This window comes from Cynocephalus volans, chromosome 10, assembly GCF_027409185.1.
Source record: "Cynocephalus volans isolate mCynVol1 chromosome 10, mCynVol1.pri, whole genome shotgun sequence".
NCBI lineage: Eukaryota > Metazoa > Chordata > Mammalia > Dermoptera > Cynocephalidae > Cynocephalus > Cynocephalus volans.
The window spans coordinates 126,687,152-126,705,996 of record NC_084469.1 but is presented as its reverse complement, the minus strand read 5'-3'; the positions used below and the strand labels follow the sequence as shown (position 1 = coordinate 126,705,996).

General features: G+C 54.4%; 1 protein-coding gene across 3 annotated transcripts; it reads right to left on the bottom strand.

Moving 5' to 3' along the window:
• Positions 1-104: 104 nt before the first annotated feature.
• Positions 105-18,399, bottom strand: FCSK (fucose kinase). Of its 3 annotated transcripts, XM_063110132.1 has the most exons (24): positions 18,325-18,399; positions 13,552-13,655; positions 13,054-13,205; positions 12,224-12,274; positions 11,086-11,211; positions 10,699-10,771; positions 10,164-10,264; positions 9,683-9,763; positions 9,003-9,122; positions 8,679-8,850; positions 8,211-8,323; positions 7,572-7,673; positions 7,284-7,454; positions 6,752-6,816; positions 6,015-6,385; positions 5,109-5,319; positions 4,781-4,947; positions 4,466-4,687; positions 3,945-4,088; positions 3,674-3,793; positions 1,943-2,124; positions 1,745-1,850; positions 1,011-1,234; positions 105-842 (listed from the first exon to the last, which is right to left on the bottom strand). In XM_063110132.1, the coding sequence occupies exons 2-24, from the start codon at positions 13,631-13,633 to the stop codon at positions 756-758; spliced, it is 3,243 nt and encodes a 1,080-aa protein (XP_062966202.1). In that variant the 5' UTR covers positions 13,634-13,655; positions 18,325-18,399; the 3' UTR covers positions 105-755. The 3 variants fall into 3 exon arrangements, 2 of the variants coding, with proteins under 2 accessions (XP_062966202.1, XP_062966203.1); XR_010024584.1 differs by lacking the exon at positions 1,745-1,850 and having other exon boundaries at positions 763-842; positions 1,011-1,090; positions 1,937-2,124; XM_063110133.1 differs by lacking the exons at positions 1,745-1,850; positions 1,943-2,124.
• Positions 18,400-18,845: the final 446 nt, after the last annotated feature.

Here is an 18,845-nt window from a genome sequence, read left to right as displayed (position 1 = left end):
TCCCTCCTCTTGGGCCCTCAGCACCAGAAGCTGGGTCATCTCAGGGGAAGTAGGAATTGCTCCCAGCAAGAACAAAAGAGAACTTTATGAGTACAACCTGAAGGACAGTGAATTTACTCCAAGAATGTCACAGTACTGAGAACCCATTGCCCACAGGCACTGAGTCAGTTGGCACAGTCTAGTGTTGCTGGTTAAGGCCTGGGTTGGCAGTGACTTGGCACCAGGACCACACTGGCTCACTGCCACAGACTTGGGAATGGACCCCCATCCTCACTCCCACTCCCCCAAGAGAGCTAAGGAATGAGGGTTGAGCATGAAGTCTCTACAACTCTAAGGAAGGCCACAGGAAATGCCTCAAAGGGCCTCTCCAGGGTCAGCCTCACCAAGGGCCCTCAGCCATATGGTAAGTCTGGGTGTCGTCCCGTTCCAACCAGCCCTAGTGGAAAGTGAGAAGGCCAAGGCCCAAAGTGGGCCATGAGATTTATAGAGGCCACATGGGACACTGAGCTGAGGACCTTCTTAAGTCCAGATGGAACAGAGGCTGTTCCTAGATTGCTGTTAGGAGGTCACAGTCCTGTTCCCAAGCAATGTCTCTGCTTGCCCAAATCTTGCTCACATCTTCCTTCGGGAGCAGATTTGCAGAGGTGAGTGGGGAGTAGGAGGCTGAGAGTGCCTGTCCGGGAAGGAAGGGAAGGGTCCTGTAGCTCCAGGTTTTCTCCTCTTGCAGAGAGGGACCAGCCTCATGGGAATGGGCATCAGATTGCGGCCTCACTCCCCAGCAGCTTCAGGCTCAGGCCCTGAGTGTCCACTTCTACCAGGTGGATGCTGTGATTCCCAAGGCCCTGGACAGGATAGGAGGTATTTAGAGGGACCTGGGCAAATCTCAGGCCTTGTGGCTGGAATGAGGCTGCAGGGCTAGGGAAACTTGCAGACATAGCCTCTATTTAGCCAGTAGGCCACAGTGAGTTCTCTTGTCCCCACCAGGTACCAACCCCAACACCATCAGTTACCTTGGTCTTGGCCAGCACAGCCTCCAGAGCCTCCTTTTGTCGTGGCTCCTTGGTCAACAGATAGAGAAAGCCCCCACCGCCTGCCCCTGCCAGGCTCTGGCCATGCACATGGGGGGCCAGGACATCCATCATATGTCGCACAGCCAGGGGTTCACAGCCTGGAGCCATGAGCTTCTTTTGCTCCCAATACGAGGTCAGGAACTGGCCTAGCAGAGGCAGGCTTCCTGGGGTGGGGGCAGAGAGGGAAGTGGCATGCCTGAGCCAAGACACTCAGCAACACCATTTGTAGACTGAATGAAGTGCCAAGAGGCACTACTTAACCAGTGTCATGGTTGAGAACCTGGTTCCAGTGCTGGCTGGAAAGAGGAGGGATAAAGCCCACTTGGAGGACTGAGTGCATAAAGCAACTGACATGGTTCCTGGCAGTCAGTACTCAGCAAACTGTGTAGCCACACGCCTGTAGCCCTGCTCAGCTCTGACTTCCCTGGAACTCAGCTATGGGGTCCCACCTGCTTCTTGGTAGGTGGGGCTGGAGGTTCTTTCCCATTATGCAAGTTTTGTCCTGATACAAGGCTCCCACCTAAATGTGAAACCCTGGAGAGGACAGACAGTAGGCTTCTGTTCCCACGGGCCTAACGTCTGGGGCCTGTGCCAAGCCTAGAAAGGCCCCTTGGCCTCTAAGACTGACAAGCAAGAAAGCACTCGCTCCTGATGCCCTGGAAGAAGCACCACACCTTGGCGGAAGGCTTCGGCACACTCCTCGGTTTGCTGCACCAGCCTGCGGGCGTTCTGCACCACAGCAGGCAGCCTGGCATACCAGTTCCTCAACACTTCCTGCAGGTGCAACAGGAGAGGTGCAATGTGGATGTGGGCCCAGCTGAGCCATCTGTCTCCCCTCCTTGTTCAGGGGCTGGGAATCTGCTCACCTGCAGCAGATTCCGAGCCAGGCGGGTCTTGCCAGTGTATACCAGGAGCAGGTGGTCATTGAGCTTCTGAACAAAGCCCTCAGGCACAATGATCCCTTCCACCTCCACCTTCAGTGGCAGCTGAGCCCGGGAGCGCCCCACCTTGATGCCAGGCATTAGGCCACCCACTTGGTCTTGCCAGCCACCTCCTGTGAACCCAGGGCCCTGTCACTGTTGGAGCCTATCTGGCCCCACTTCACTCTCCCAGCCCAGGCTCCTGGTCCTGCACTCCTGGCTGAGACCAGCATGGGAAGACAGCTTCCCCCAACTCCAGCTGGGACAGGTGAGCTATGCAGCTTCTGCCCCGAGACCGGGGAGGAGAACAATCCCAGCAAGGGAACAGGCTTCACTCTGGGCCAAGCTTGGAATTCTCAAGGCCTGAGTTTCATTGTAGACCTAATGTGTAATGGAATGGAGATAAACCACACTGAAGGATAATGATTTTATACTGACCTCTCCCTCTCCTAGGGGAGTTTAAGCCAGGGGAGAGGTGACACAGTCCTCTCCCTGTAGCCTAACAGTCCTGCTGCACCCTGTCTTTTGATAGAATGCTTATGTTGGAAATAAGCTTTTCAGCATCTTATTTTTCTCTTCTCTAACTTGAAAGAGCTTGTTTACTTCTTTCTTTAGTACTGAAACATGGATCTTTTTTCCCCTAGAAGCTATGTAAAAATGACAAAATCTGAGCTGGGACAGGCCCTCAATATTCAGGAAAGGGCCTGCAAGGATTTAAAATATAAAATGCAAATAGCAGGAGGCATGTGAAACTTTACAGCCAAAACATGGTGGTAGTGTAGCATCCAAAATGCCAAGGACTCCTTAATTGTGCCCCTCTGCCTCAGAGCCCCATGACACAATTTGTAATTATACATTCATTTGAGTGGTTACTAATCAATGCCCATCTTCAATAGACCATATGACTTTTGAGGGCAAGGACCCTGGTTTTGCTCATTTTATCCCCAGGGCCCAACACAGAGTGAATTCTCAATAAATAGTTGTCAGTTGACCAAGTGAAGAACTTGAATGGTACACCTCAAAAGAAAACTAAAAAAGCTTTCCTCATCTGCCCCTTTTGCTAATGCTACCTATCATGGGATATGAGTAATTACAATGAAAGGAGGGGTCTGGGCTGGAAAGTTACAGGAAAAGACACCATAATCAGGCATCTGTACATCTCTGCAGCAGTTTCCTTCCAGAGTTGTGCATGGATTCCAGGGAGCCATGGTGGCCAGGAGGAGAGAGAAACCTAGCACTAGTAACATTCCATTTGATCATAGCCATTGCTGGGCCCTCACCACCCCAACCAGATGGCCAGGGAGGGAGTGAAGGCACAGACGATCATAGCCCAGGGGAGGGGCAAGTCACCAGAAGGGCAGGCCGAAGGTCCAAACCAGCTCTGCCCAGCCCGGTGCAAGGGACAGCCCTGCATGGGGGCAGAATCATGAAGATCAGCTTCGGGTACTCACAGGTACCTAACAAACATGAAAGGTACAGCACAGAATCTGGTATTTAGTAGGTGCTCATAAAACATCAGCTCCTTTAAGATAGAACGTTTCAAGTTGAAAACCACCAGAGGTCAAAGCAATAAGAAGGAAACTATAACCATTTTAAAGAGCAGCACAGTTATGTGGCTGTTGGCCAATCCCATGCAAATCCAGGGTATCCCCCACAGGACCCTGCCCTGGGGCAGTTCCATACCTGTGGTGAGCACCTGCTCCAGGTGCAAAACTGCGTGGATCAGAGCTTCTGTGCCCACCACCCGGCCCGCAGCCCGTTGCAAGGCGGCCAGGGCGGCACCTGCCAGGATGCTGCTGGTGCCTGCAGGGTGTGGAGGAGGAATACCAGGCATGAAATGCCTCTGCCCAGCCCTGTCCCACACCCTGTCAGGGCAGAGGCTGGGGAGGGGGATCGCAGGCAAAGCTGGAGAGCTGTGACATTAGGTGGATAGCAGGGGACAGGGCCCACTCACCAAGGCCAGAACCATGAGGCAATTCAGACCAGGTGTGCAGCTCAAAACCACCCCCAAAGGTGCGCAGCAGCTGCTCACTCAGCAGGAGTTTGGAGCGGATATCCACGATCCCAGCACAGATGAAGGCCGCCTTCAGCAGGGCCCCTGCAAGGGGACAGGCACACAGCAAGGAATTTGATCTCCAAGGACATCAGACATTCCCCTCCCCCATTTCCCAGCCCAGTGAGGGACTGATCATTTGGGACAAAAGCCCAGCAGCAATGCAGGCCCCATTCCCAAGCCACAAAAGGGCCCCTGGGCTTCCCAACATGGGCAAATGTGTCATCTCTACTTCCTGTGCCTGCATGTGCCTAGGCAGGGTGACTTCTGGCCCTCTCTTTCCCTCAGGGCTCCTCAACCAGACAGGTAGACCTCAGGCCAGGCCCCAGTGAAGTCCTCAGTGGAGGGCTCTCTGTTCTGCCCCCATATCCCAGCTGGCTGTGTGTGCCATCCTCCCTGCAGATATCCTGGGGTGTCCTGACCTGGGGCATGGGGCTGGCAGTAGTCCTGCAGGTCATCCAGGCTCCGGCACACTATCTTTGTGGCCATCTCATCCTGCCGAGGCCCTATCGTCAGCCACAGCTCAGGCTCCAGGAGGCGGCGTGCTCTGGCCCCGATGGGCCGGCGGCCATCCACTCGCACAGCCAGACCCAGCACAGCCCCACCAAGCTCGTAGGCAAGGGGTGGTGTGTCACTCCAGCCCCCTGTAGCAGTTCAGCAAAACCAAGCAGGTCACAGGGGCTGCCAGCCTGGCTCCAGGGCAGCTACCCTCACCTCTGCTCCCATGAGGGGCTCACCAGAGAAATCCACACGGGCCGGGCAATCAGCTACCACCCACTGCCCAGGTGCCGGCAGCTCCACCCGCTCCATGGACACAAAGTTCTGCGCTGACATCACAGCCTGGCGGATCAGAATCTGCCCAGCCCCCTCATAGTGGCGGGCAGCTCGCACTAGCAAGGCTGGCCTGCCAAGAGGAAAGGGAAAGATGGCAGCATGCAGCTCTAAGGTAGAGGCAGATTGCCCAGGTTTGGGGACCTGACTGCCCTGGGTGACCCCACCATCAGGGACCACTTCCCTGGATAGCTGGGGGCTTCTCAAAGGAATCTGACTTCTCTTAGCACCCACCTGCTCAGCCACTTGTCCCTCTCCTGGGCGAGCGCCTCCACACCTCTCGCCAGATCTCCACACTCCAGGTACAGAAAGGGCCGCATCCACTCTGGGTTGGCAGCTGGCCCACTCCGTAAGCCTCCATGGCCCTCTGCCATGCAGCCCAGCACATCCGCCACACAGGCCAGTGCTCGTGCTGCCACACCAGGGTCCCCTGCCCCAGCTGCAACTGAGGGACCAGGAGTAGGAGTGGCAGGAGACGGGGCCTGCCCCCAACACCCTCTGCCCCAGAGACTACTCAACAGTCCCCAAACACTCCAGACCACACATGCCTCCAGGCTTTTGCCCAAGCTTACCATGCCTGTAAATGCACCTCCACTCCTTCCCTGCCTGGCAAAGTTCTCATCCTTCAAGCCCAGCCCAAATGTGCCCCTTTACCACCCCCAGGATGCCTATAGTGGCTAAGAGCTCAGACTCTGGGAACAAACCACCTGGGTCCAAGTCTCAGCTCTTGTGTGTCTGTGGTGAGTGATCTAAATGAGGATAATGTCCCACAGTCCCTGGGACCACTCATGAGGTGCTTACAAGGCTACAGCTCTGCACCCACAAGCAGTGTGCCCAGGACTTTAGGGAGAGGTGGCCACATCTCCTAGGGGCTCTGCTGGAGCTCTGCACCCACATCCTAGCACCCAGGACAGAACATGCAGGGTTTGCCGATGCTCACAGGATCCAGAGACTTAGTACCAGGCCTTGATCTCTGACCAACTCCCCACTGACAGTATGAAACTGTCCAGAAACCTAGAAGTAAACTCTAGCATGTCTCTCCCCAGCTTGAGAGTTTCGTGACTCCCTAGGCCCCTCAGGTTCCAGAGCAGAAAGCAGGTAGGGCAGGTAGCCCTGGCACTAATGCCTAAGCACACTCACCCTGGTCCAGCGTGGCCAGCAGGGGACCAGGACAGCCCTCGTGGACAGCGGCCCAGGTCAGCGGGCGCAGGCTGAGGTCCTGCCGGGCCTCCAGCACATGCCGCGCCTTGTACAGGGCCTGGCGGAAGAACAAGTCCCGGCGGGAAGCCAGTGTGGCAGCCCGGTCCAGGCATGGCTGCAGCTGCTCCCAGGACAGACGCCAGGAGGCTCTCCAGGCCCGCAGGGCCTCGCCTCCTGCCTCCTGTGGGTCCAGCATCCACAGCATGTCCCGGGGCCCCAGGGCCCTCGAGGGATGGAGCACAGGAAAGAGGCGGGCAGTGAGAAGGCAGCGCTCTGCAGGGAGCGTGTCTGGGTCCCACAGGTCCCAGTCTCTAGGTGGGGAGAGGGCACATTAGCAGAAGGGACAAAGGCTCCTGCCTTCTCCCCAAGCCCTGCCTTGCCTGTCAATTTGTGTGGACAGGACACACTCCTGCGGAGGCAGTGCAAGTGGGCAACTCGGGGAGGGAGGCTGAGCTGCCCTGCCCCCTTTCTCAGGCTGCTGAACAAAATCACAAAACTGAGAACAGCCAGAGATTTGGAGTTGCCCAGGTGGAAAGTGCTAGAAAGAATCAAACCCAAGGCCCACTGAGACGGTAAGGGGGACCCGGTGCTGCTGGGGCAGAGGAGGGAGGAGCCTGGAAGCAGCAGCCACCCTGACTGCCGAGGCCCACAGACACCTGTCAAGCCATCAACCTCACCGAATGCCTGTCTTCTTGAAGAAGTCACTCCAGGACATGTTGAGATACGTGCCTGCCCCCTGTCTCTAGAGGAAGAGGAGGAAGCAGTCAGGGCTGCAGGGGTCATGGGAAGGGGTTAGGGACACAATGCCAGAGGGCCAGGAGCTGCTCAAGTGGGGATCGGCAGAGAGACAAGCACACACTGGGGCAAGTTCTGAGACACTACATCAAGCCTGGAGCCTCAGCTCTCCTGTCCAGGTGCCTGGAAGCTGGAGTAGAATCCTGGGTTCCAGGCCTGATCCACCCTAACTGGCTCTGTGGCCCGAGGTGGGTGGGTCATTGCCCTCTCTGAAACTCAGCCTATAAAATGGGGATAAAATCCCCACCCAGCCCACCTCACTGAGCAAATGTGAGGAGGGAGGGAAAGGCCTGTAGACTGCTAGCCAACCCTCCCACAGCCCATCCCTCAGAAACATGCTCAGAGAGCCCTGTGGTGGGGTGGGCTCCCCAAATCTTGAAGATGAGGGTGAGGGGAGGTAGGGCAGGCTCCCACCTCCCAGCTGTCCAGACGGCCAGTGAGCGTGAAGGCACGCCCCAGGGAGCCATGCAGCCGCATGTGGTGTCCCTGCAGAACGAGGTCACGCAGCTCCAGACCATGCAGTGCCTCGGACTGGGCTCTATCCAGGCCACTCACGAAGCAGCCAGAGCCGATGTGGATGGGGCCCTGGTGGGGGAGAGGACAGGAATCCTGGGTAGGCAGGCATCCAGGCACCAGCGCCCCCAAGAAACACAGGACGCTGGCCACCTTGATCCTCCCTCTGCCCAGGCTCTCAGGCCTCACCCGCAGGTGGCAGTGCTGCAGGACACTCCCAGGATCCAGTCGGATGGGGCCTTCCAGCAGGCAGCTGATCACGGAGCTCCCAGCCCCCAGGAGCTGCAGCTCCTATGAAGCCAGGGAAGAAGGGCATGAGGGCCAGGGCCTGCCCTGATCTCCTCCACAGCATGTGGGTGTGGAGTGCCAAGGCCTGCTGTTCCCCATGCCCTTCAGCCAGCCCAATTCCTCTGCACCTGCCCTGGCCCCAGCCTGAGGCCTACTCCCATCCCACCTGGCCAGCTACCTCCACCCCAGCCACCCTGCGAGCCACCTCAGAACTCTACCTGCCCTTTCCTCAGCACCATCACACCAACCCAGGGCCATCACTTCCAACATGCCTGTCTCCCCAAGCAGACCCCGCAGAATTGTCTTCTTTAGCTTCTCAATCAGGTAGACCTTGGTGTAGAATCCTGACTTGGCCACTTACTGGCCCTGTGGCCTTAGGCAACTTATTTAGCCTCTCTGAGCCACCAGCGCTTCATGTGTACAATGGAGATAATAACATCTACACTTGTAGGTGAACTGTTCCAAGAATGGGCTATTCCCCGCCCTGGAGCCCATACCCCACCTGACCCCAGGCACCTCTGAGGGGCAAGCAGGTCTCACCTCCACCTGGGAGTGTACAATCTGGGCCCCAGGGGCCCCAGGGAGTGTGAGGCTTTGCAGGAACTCACTGGCTGAGGAGGTCATGTAGGTGTAGCTGCCGTCAGGGACATATGCTGTAATGACACAAGTACTGACCCCAACACCATGCCCACTGTGGCACAGGTGCCAGCCAGGCCTCCTGCCAACAGACATTCACTCATCAGGCACTAGGGGGCAGGCATGGCAGCGAGCCCGTGGGAGAGCCTAGGTCAGAGGTCAGCAACCTGCCCAAAGTCACACAGCTAGAAAGTGGGTGGACTGGGCCTGGAGCCCGGGAATGAGGCAAAAGGAAGACAGGAAGAGAGTTGTCTCAGTGGGAGGGCTCTGGCTCAGGAAAGGGTCACTGTTCAGAATGAGGGGGCAGCCTCATTCTGGGGGTCCTCGCTCCCATGTTCTCCCCACCCCAGAGAGCCGAGAGGAGGTACCCACCCACAGTGAGGGGTTGATCGCGAAGCTCCCTCCACAGCTGGGCCCGGGCGCCCTGCAGGTAACCTGCTGCTCCGTCGTCACCTCCCCCCAACTCCGGGGGCCGCCCCATCAGGAAGTCCTCCATGCTCACATTCTTAGCCATGCAGAGCAGGATGTCGAAAAACAGAGACAGCTGGGGCGAGGGTAAGACACACAGCTATTGCGGGGCAGGGGTTGGGCTCCGCAGTTCCGAGGCTGAGCTGGGACAGTCCCATCTGCACAGACTCTGACCCAGAGAGGGGAAGGGGCTAGCCTGAGGTCACACAGCGCCTCTCCCCCAGTCACCTGGACAGGCCGGGCTCCAGAGTCCAAGCCCATGTAGGTGCAGGCATCCAGAGGTGGGCTCACATGGGTGGCCAAGAGGTGCTCAGCAGTCTCCACAGAGAAGAAGACAACCCCAGAGACCTGGAGGGGCCCCCAAAAGGGTCAGGTGGGGGGACCCTGGGCCAGGCCCAGGCACGAGTCAGGGAGCACACATGCAGATGGGCCAAGCGAGGCAGGGTGCCATCCAGGCAGGGACCTCCATCTTTTGTGCCACTCCAGCACCCAAGCTTTAGGCTGGGTTCACCCAGGAACTTTCCTGGGACCACCTTCTAATTTCAGGCCTCCTCCAGAACCCAGTTCTCCATGTTCCCCATGGTCTAGTCCCAGAACTTCCCCTACCACTCCTATCCTTGCCCTTCATTCTGGAAGCATCCCCCAAGTCTGCTCCTAGACCTCCTCCCAGCTGCATTCCCTGACCTGATCACACCCTGGCCTGGGCTTTCCAGTTCAGGGCAAGAACCTGAATTCAAGGCTACCCATTCCTCAGATTCTGGCTCCACCTGCTCCCCTGAATGCCAGTTCCAGATCTTCCTCAGATTCTGGTTCTAGTCTTCCCAGAATCTTCTAGAAGGAGTGGGGCTCTACCCTGGGAAGGAAGGCAAACTCTCCTTCCTTGTCCCATAAAGTCCCCAACAGCTTACCAGTGGCACGTGCCCATCAGGCCCGACACATCGTCGTATCTCTGCCTCAGTGCCCTGGTAGTAAATGTCCAAAACTAAGCCCTGTCGGGGGAAGAACAGGGTTAGAGAAGAGAGCAAGCGAACCCAGGAGGACACAGCTGCAGGTGTCTGCAAGTATGTTCTCCAAATGAAAACTTGGGATTCAAACTTAGGACACAAGTCTGCCAGGTCCCTTCATCCTCACGGGGACACAAGTGCCTGAGATCGCTCCGTGATGGTAAAGGCAGGCTTTGAACATCTTTGCAGCCTCCGAGCAAGTGCAGAGCCTGGGAGGCAGTCAATGTGAAATGAATTTGTGGCAAAATAGTGAGCACCAGAGCTGTTGCCACAGAGGAAACACCTGAGACCCAAGACCATGCTAAGAACCCAGGACGAGAGGTTGCCTAGAGCCCAGGACTAGAAGGCCACCTGCCCCAGGTCAGCTCAGCTGCCCCAGGAGCACTACCTGGGAGTCAGTGAGGTAGATGCCGTGATTCAGAGCATAGGCCGGGCTCCCTGGAAGGGCGACCACTCTGGCTCCCCGGAAGCCATCCCAGCTGATCCCTGTGGGGTAGGGCAGTCAGGAGGCTCCCAGGGGCCCCAACCCAAGGCACAGAGTCCCCAGCCAAGAGGATGCAAGAGCCCAAGGCTGGAGCAACCGGGTACCTCTGAAAGAGAAATAGGGTTTCCAAACCGAAATGGACATCTCTCTGGAAAAAGGACAACCCCTCCTCTCCCAAAGTTCTCCCGCAAAGCCCTGAGGAACAAAAGGGGCAGTGTTGGTGATGTCCATTCTACAGACAGGCAGACTTAGGCCCAGCAGGGGACATATGCCGTAAAGACACAAGTACTGCCTTTTGGTCTGTGCTTCATCCTCCACGCCCTACAGCTTCCCTTCTGAATAGGGCAGTGGGGAAGCCCAGAGACGGGGCCTAGAAAAGCAGGGTTGGCTTCTAGCTGTGGTGAGGGAAGGTGCTCCCAGGCTGTCTCAGGCTCACCAGGATTTGGAGGAACAGACAGCAGCATGTCGGTGCTGCAGACCCACACACCTGGTGGGGAGCCCAGGCCCAGCTGCAGGGGGAGAAAGAGAGAATGATCTGGAGGCCTGGCCCTGCCTCTGCTCCCATGCAGCCCAGTGTTGGCCTGCGGGGACTCTGCTGCTGAAGTAACAGGGGACTCCCAAGACCTGACCTGGGGCCACATACACACCTTCCCCTGATGTGACCAATGCTAATGTCTTGGAACTCTAAATAAATCTAGGCACCCCCAAAACCATACTTCCTGGGGTCTGCCATCTGAGCCATCACAGACTATAGCTGGTGGTACAGGGGGAGAGAAGTTTCTCTGTGTGGGACGAGGCCTCACAGGCCACCACCCGGCCTCACCCGATGGGTCATGATATCCAGCAAGCAGTCCAGGTTGCAGATCGAGGCCTCCACTGGGGCCTGGGGGGTCTCCACAGGGAGGCAGGTGAAGGCTCGGCCACAGTCATCGAAGGGGAAGTCTCGGCCCTGGAGTGGGAGCAGGGACTGGTCAGAGGGCCCTTGGGGCAGAGAGCCTGGACACCTCACCAGTTGTGCAAGGGTGAAAGCCATCAAGTACAGGACTTATAAAAAGTGTTTTCATTAACATAATTATCGTAAAAAATTAGAAAATGCAGATATGCAAAAAGAAAAACAATCCCTCGAAGGTACTAACTATTGCCCTCATTTTGAAGTATGTCCTATCAGACTTTTATTCGACATTCTTTAATTTTTTTTTTTTACAAAAATGAAATTATTCTGAAAAGGTGGAGACAACAGAACTAAACAGAACGCACACACACACACACACACACACACACACTCTCTCTCTCAAATGAGTACAAGGAAAACTGGAGAAATAAGGTTGGTGATTATACCACTGTCACCATCCTGGCTCTGATACTGTACTACAGTTTTGAAAAATGTTACCACTGGAGGAATCCGGGCAAAGGCCACAAAGGATTCTCTATTGCTTCTTGCATGTGGATGTACAATTATCTCAATTAAAATTCCAATTAAAAAAATGAGATCATTCTATACAAAATTCTGTAGTTGGCCTTTTTCACTTAACAGTGAAAATACGTTCATTCAGGACTTAGAATGAGTCAGGGCTGTTTTAAGCATTTAGATGGATCATCTCAGCACATCCACATCCACATCAAGTAAGAACTGTTCCCATACCCATTTTACAGATGAGAAACTGAGGCCTAGCCAGGGCCAACTGACTTGCCCAAGGTTACAGAGCTGCTAAGTCTTGTTCTAGGTCAATGCACAGATTTAGATGGACCTTTTAATCCATCTAATAATCCAACCATAAGAAATGCTGTATATATTTAGTCAGTTTCCAATTTTTGGACAGTTGGATTGATTCTGATTCTTCTGGATTTGCACACTGAACACCTTCCACACACAAACTGGTAGAACACCCCTAAAGTCCCGCCCAACCCTGAGAATTGGGGTTCCGGCCTTCTGCATGGCCCCTGCCCTGAGTTCCACTTACCAAGTGCAGAATGAGGATCCAGGCCGAGTGCAGGACATCAGATGTGACCACCTGTCAGAAGCAGGACAGCTCTGTTGACAGAGGCCTCAGGCAGATGGTACCCAGATGATGTCACTCTCTTGTCCAGGGAGAGACCCCAACAAAAATCCACTCAGGTACCAAAGGGACAAGGAGGCAAGGTCAAGAAGGGGCAGCTCTGGCTCCTCCTGGATCAGGGAGCTCAGCGGCCCCCAACCTGGGACACCTCTCTGCTCCTTGTTTTGAGCAGAGGCTGCAGGCAACAACTCGGGCTGGCTGGGTGACTGGGGGAAGACGGCTCCATGGCAACCACACAGTGTCCCCTCCCCTGCCAGTGCCAGCTCCGTCACCAGAGCACGTCCATGCCTGCGACACCCTCACTCTCTATGCCTGGGTGCTACACAGGCAAGGGGACTGAGTGAAGTGGCTGGCGTGCATAGAACATGGGCCCAGTGGGTACACTAACTCACACACCCTGCCCAAGAGGGTGGCTGCATCTCAGTCCAGTGAACGGATGCCCTGTGGGAAGGACAGCACAGTATAGTAAAATCTTTGAACTTTTCAAGAGAAATCAGAAAGCCTCACTTTCTAATAATTGGCTCCGAGTTTCTAAAAACAATACAAAAGCTGGCCCTGCCTTCTGCCCTCACCTGGATGGCAAGGCAGAGATGCATCTGCTCAATCTGCAGATATAAAAACTGAAGCCAAATGCTGAACTGGCCAGGGTAATGGCCAGAAGAACTGGGGATCCTGGAAACTATCTGGTTCTGACAGGGACATAGGCCAGAGGGGTGGCCCTTCTGGGCACTCACAGTGAAGCCTGCCCGGGCACTCAGGTGTTCAGCAGCCACCAGCAGGGCATTGAGGGTGGCTCCTCCGCTGCCCACGCGCGTCTCAGGGTCCTCCACAGCCAGTAACAGTGTGCCGGTGGGGATCTGCTGACGCTTCTGCCGCACTTCCAGCTCTGTGGTCAGAGCATATGCTGGCACCTGCCCCAGCCTCCCTGCCCTGGTTGAAAGCACCTGAGCAAGCCTACTGAGAGTCGTTCTTTTATCTTCTTCGACTTGGAAGCTTTTCAAGTAGTAGGTGGATCTTTATCCAACTCTGTGAGGTAAGTACTATTACTACCATCTTACAGATGAGAAAACTGAGGTGCAAGGAAATGACATGACGTGTGTGAGGTCATACGGCCAGGAAGAAGTGGGATCTGGGTTTGAACCCAGGTCTACCTGGCTAGGGATATAGCAGGGGGTGAGGAGATGGGGGTTGTTCCTACATTAGGGCCAAGGGGGTGAGGGGGAATCACCTACCTCTCTGAAAGACCTGGACACAGTCCTTGTACTGGCATGTCAGGATGACGACTGTCCAGTCAACACCCTTCAGCTGTTCCATTCTGGCCAAGTAGAGGGGCTTCCTGAGGCAGCAATATGGGTGTATGTGAATATCTTTTAAATTATCATGTACTAAAATTTATTCCGTTGTTTTTTTTGTTGTTTTGGTTTGGTTTTTTTGGTGGCTGGTCAGTACAGGGATCTGAACCCTTCACCAAGTGAGCTAACCAGCCAGCTCCTACCATTTTCTTTTTCTTTCTTTTTTTGGTGATTCCTTTTCATATACAGTTCTATGATTTCTAACAAATGAATAGATTCTTGTGGCCACCACCACTATCTGCACCCCAAAAAACTCCCTCATACTATCCCTCCTCCACCTCTATCCCCTGACAATCACTGATCTGTTCCACATAGCTATAGTTTTGTCTTTTCAAAAATGTCAAATAACGGCCAGCCCGTGGCTCACTTGGGAGAGTGTGGTACTGATGGCACCAAGGTCACGGGTTCAGATCCCTGTATAGGGATGGCCGGTTGGCTCACTTGGGAGAGCGTGGTGCTGACAATACCAAGTCAAGGGTTAGGATCTCCTTATCAGTCATCTCTAAAAAAAAATAAAAAAAAAAAAAATGTCAAGGCTGGCCCGTTAGCTAGCTCACTTGGTTAGAGCGTGGTGCTAATAACACCAAGGTCCAGGATTTGATCCCTGTACCAACCAGCTTCCAAAAACAAAACAAAGTCAAATAAATGGAATATAATCTTTTGAGATTAGCTCCTCTCATCCAACATAATGCCTCTGAGATTCATTCAAATTGTTGCACATTTCAATAGCCTAATTTTTTTTTCACCAAGTAGTATGCGTGTGCCACAGTCTGTTTCTCTGTCTACCTACTGAAGGACATATGGCTGTCTCCAGTTTTTGGCAGTCATGGATAGAGCTGCTGTAAATCTTTTGGTACAGGTTTACGTGAACATAAGACTCCATTTCTCTAGGGGGACACCCGGGAGTGGATTGCTGGGTCATGTGGCAGGTGTATGCTAACATTCCAAAACATGAGAGCATGCGACTTCCTGAGGAGGAGCACTCAGGAGGGAGCAAGTGAGGGAAGCAGGGTGGCGTTGACAGTTGGTCCCACCGTAGGCGAGAGGCTGCCCTTTCTGTACCACCAGCCCCTCATCACTCAATCACCAGCTGTGAGCTGGGGTGAGGGAAGGGAGGGAGTGAATTTGACTTCCCAGGATCCTTAGGCAGAGGGCAATTTCCTAGAGAGGGGTGCGGCTGTGGGGAGCCAACACACACTGTGAGCTGTGCGAGGGGTGCAGCAGCCTGCTCAAGCCAATCTGAGCCTCAGAAAGGGACCTCAGAGAGGACCTCCCCTCCCAGAGGCTCTAGGCCAGAAGGGCCTGCAACCCTGCCTGCAGCTATCTTCCTCCAGGGCTCTCAGAGCAAGTGGGGAGAAGTGAGGCCAAAGCGATGGCTTCACCCCGCCCCGTCCCCACCGCCAACACTCCTACCAGATGGGAAACCAGTCTGACTCCAGAGTCCCTGGATTGCCCAAGACCAGTGTTAGATGAGTCCACGGGAGTGCCCTCATGTTTACCTCTGGCAGGGCTCCCGTGGCTGTCCCATGAAGCAGCTCACTCCCCCCACCTCTTCCCTCCAGCCCCCACAGCTCAGTGTGGGAGGAGACAGTGAAGCTGCACACCACTGTCTGAGAAGTGCCCTGAGCAGGCATCCAGTGGGAGCCCCCACCCCAGCCAAAAGCCAAAAGGAAACCTGAACCTCAGCAACAGTCTCTTCTCATGCCAGACTCTGCTGCCACCGAGCAAGACTACGGTTAAGGCTGACAGGACACCACCACTTAGCAACACCCATACTCCCCCAAGCTTTCAGGAAAAGCTTCCATCAGTGACAAAAATTGTTCTGTTCCCTGCTCAGCCCAGAAGGTAAATCTGAGCCAGGGATCCTAGCCAGGCACCTGAGGGCAAAGGCTTTCCCCCAGATGCCCACCTGGCCTTCCTGTGAATGGGGCGGAGAGGACCTCCAGTTCAGTCACCAGCTCACTGTGCGGCTTTAGGCACCCCTAACCCTCTCAGGTGTCCTGTAGCAGCAAGTGTGACCGACTGATATCCCCAGCTGCTACAATCTGAATCCCCCCACTTTATTCACACGGAGGCCACGCTTCCCACCAACTGCTCCCAACCAAGGACCGAGAGCAGCGGGGATGCTGAAACTGTCGTAGAACTGCAATCTGAGACTCTCCCTACCCATGCCTCCCTCCTTCCAGTGCTCCTTCACAGGGATCAGTCCCGCATCACAGGCTGACAGCTCCTGGCCTCCTCCAATTCCCTCCCCTTTTTCCTTTTCCCCGTAAATCTCTTGCAAGTCTAATCCCATCTTGGTGTCTGCTTCTCCAAGACCCCAAACTAACATAGGAGGTTTTATATCATCCCCTTCGTGGCACTCTCAAAGGAAAAATCATTGTAAGAACCTCTAATTTAATGTCTGGAAAGTTTCTTTATCCCCATGAAGAAACTGAGACAGAGAGATTAAGTAACTTGGACAAGGTCGCACAGCTAGCAAGCGGCAAAGCCAAGTTTGAATCCAGACACTTTCTTTCCAGAGTCCATTCTCCTACCTACTACACTGAACCTACTTTGTAGGGCTGAAGAAAGAACAAAAGGAGTAAATATATGTCAAATGCTCAGTATGTACTGGCCATTATAATTATAACAAAGCCTAAACAGATACAAAGAGACAAAATGGGGATGATATTAATAGCCCCTGGGACTGAGCTCGCCCACTCTAGACCATAGTTAAGATGCTATGATTTTTTTTTTTTTTTTTTTTAATCCTCACAACATTCCTGCCTGCAGGATAAATATTAGCTCCACTTTACAGAGGCTAGTAGATGCTGTAGCCATGGTTGGTACCTGGGTCTCTTAGATTTGTATTCAGATGATGGCGATAATGATATCTGGCCCCAAGTAAAGGCACTGAAAAAGAGCAAGGAAGAAATGACCCAAGGAGAGTCCAATGGCTCAGAAGGTCTGAACGCAGAACTTAGTCTCAGCATAGTGATGAAGAGACATGGGCAGGTGACAGGTAATGGCCAGAGGGGAAAGGGCATCCCTACTTGGACTGAATTCTACTAGAGGCAGGGGCAGAAGAAGAGCCTGGGTATCAGCCCCCTAGGGTTCTACCCCCATTTCTGCCTCTTCCTGTGTGATCCTGGGCAGGTTACCTAAACTCTCTGAGCCACAGTTTCCTAATCTAAAAACTAGGGCCAAAGACACCAATCTCCTAGGCCTGTTGGCATCAAATAAAATGTAAAATATGTGGCACACAGTAGTGCCTTAATGAATGGTAGTTCTTTCCAACAGAGGGGCAAGGGAGCACGAGAGTTTAACCTGGCCCTGAAGCATGAGGGACTGAAGGCTCTGAAATAGTCTCTGGGTCAAAGATGGCCCTGAAGAAGAAAAACCAGAGAAGGTTTGGAGAAATCAAATAAGGCTGAAGGGCATCCCATATCAGATCAAGCAAAAGGGTATTTTATGATAACACAAAAGGTGGAATGATACTGGTGGAAAGTACTTATGGAGTGCTTTTTCCAGGCACTATGCCAAAGGCATTGCAGTATCAGTTCGTATAACCCACCCGACAGCCCTATGAGTTGGATTTTATCACACCAACGCTACAGGTAAGGAAACTGTAGCTCAAAGAGAGGAAAACGGCATGCCCAACGTTACACAAAGCTGGTACAGGAGGCCAGGTGTGCCCAACTCTAAGGTCCACGCTCTTAACCACGCTGTAGAAACAAGACATCTCTCCTGGAGTCTCCGCCTTTTGCCATACCTGACTTTTGCACAGAAATCTTAGAAAACAATACAGGCCCCTAATTATTCCTGCGTTCTACCCACTTTCAATAGAACTTCATCTGCTGAGACCAAGCTGAAATATATTTTAATCTCCTCAGCCACACGCTGTCCCCAAACTGCGATAGGGTGGCAGAGCCAGGGACAGAATAAAATAATAAGACCTCTTCGCATATACCTTGAAGAGAGGTGGGCCAGGGACTGTGCACATTTTAGAGCTTTAAAGGTAAAAAACAGGAGCCGAGCCCGTGGCGCACTCGGTAGCGTGCTGCGCTGGCAGCGCGGCGACGCTCCCGCCGCGGGTTCGGATCCTATATAGGAATGGCCGGTGCACTCACTGGCTGAGTGCCGGTCACGAAAAAGACAAAAAAAAAAAAAAAAAAAGGTAAAAAACAGGTTCACGGAGGACTCTGATTTGCCGCCCTCTAAAAAGCAGGTAGAAAGAAGTTGATTGGGAATAAAATCATGTTGTCAATTACACAAACAGCACGTCACTGAGACCTGTGCATCATGAGCCCTGACGGGGTACACTGAGGCAGGAGAAGCGGCCTCAAAGCAAAATCTGAGCAGCGCCGGCATCCTGCGCCCCACCTGCCTCGAGGGCGAGGGGCCCCTGGTGCCCGGACCGCTTCCTGTCCCAGGATCCGCAGGTCCTGCAGCCCCGGCCAGGTCTCCTGTTGAAAGACCCAGACCAAGGGGAAGCGGGACCAGCAGACGCCCCTTGAAGCAGGAGGGCTCCCCGAGGGCGCAGGCAGAGTTCCCGGACAGAAACTCTTCCCGGTCAGGACTCGGGCGGCCGGTCCAGGAGACCCGAAGAAACGTGGGCGAAGAAACAGAGGAGAGACTGGCGCGTCGCGCGACCCGCGCGGAACCACGTACCTGCCACCACCCGTTGCCCGGCGGAGGAGCTCTTTAACGTGGGCTGCGTGGCCCTTCGCGGTGCACCCTGGGAAGTGTAGTTTCAGCCCCGCCGCCCTGGCCGGTGCGCTCCTCCCAAAGACCGGCAAGCGGCGCGGCCAGGGCGGCGCTCTCCAAAAGGGCAGTGGGTGAAGAGAGAGGGCCGCTCCGTGGGCCAGGAGAACTACAACTCCCAGAGGCACCACAGCGTCTTAAAGACACAGGCGCGTCTGCGGGGACTCAGGGTTCGAAATTTGGGTGTTTTGGGTTCCCCCGCTTCCCCCGGCGCTGCCGCGTTTGTCGGGAGAAAAATCCATTTGCGGGCGGGAATAAAAAGTAGCTGTTGCCCGAGTGTAAGCAGCTGCTGTTGGATTGGCAGTTGTTAGTGCTTTCGTTGGTTTCATCACGTGGGTCCTTCCGGGAAAAACTTTCCAACTCTGCAGTGAGAAAAGGATCTGCAGAGCTTTTGGAGGAGTTGTGAATAGCAACATTGTTATGACCGA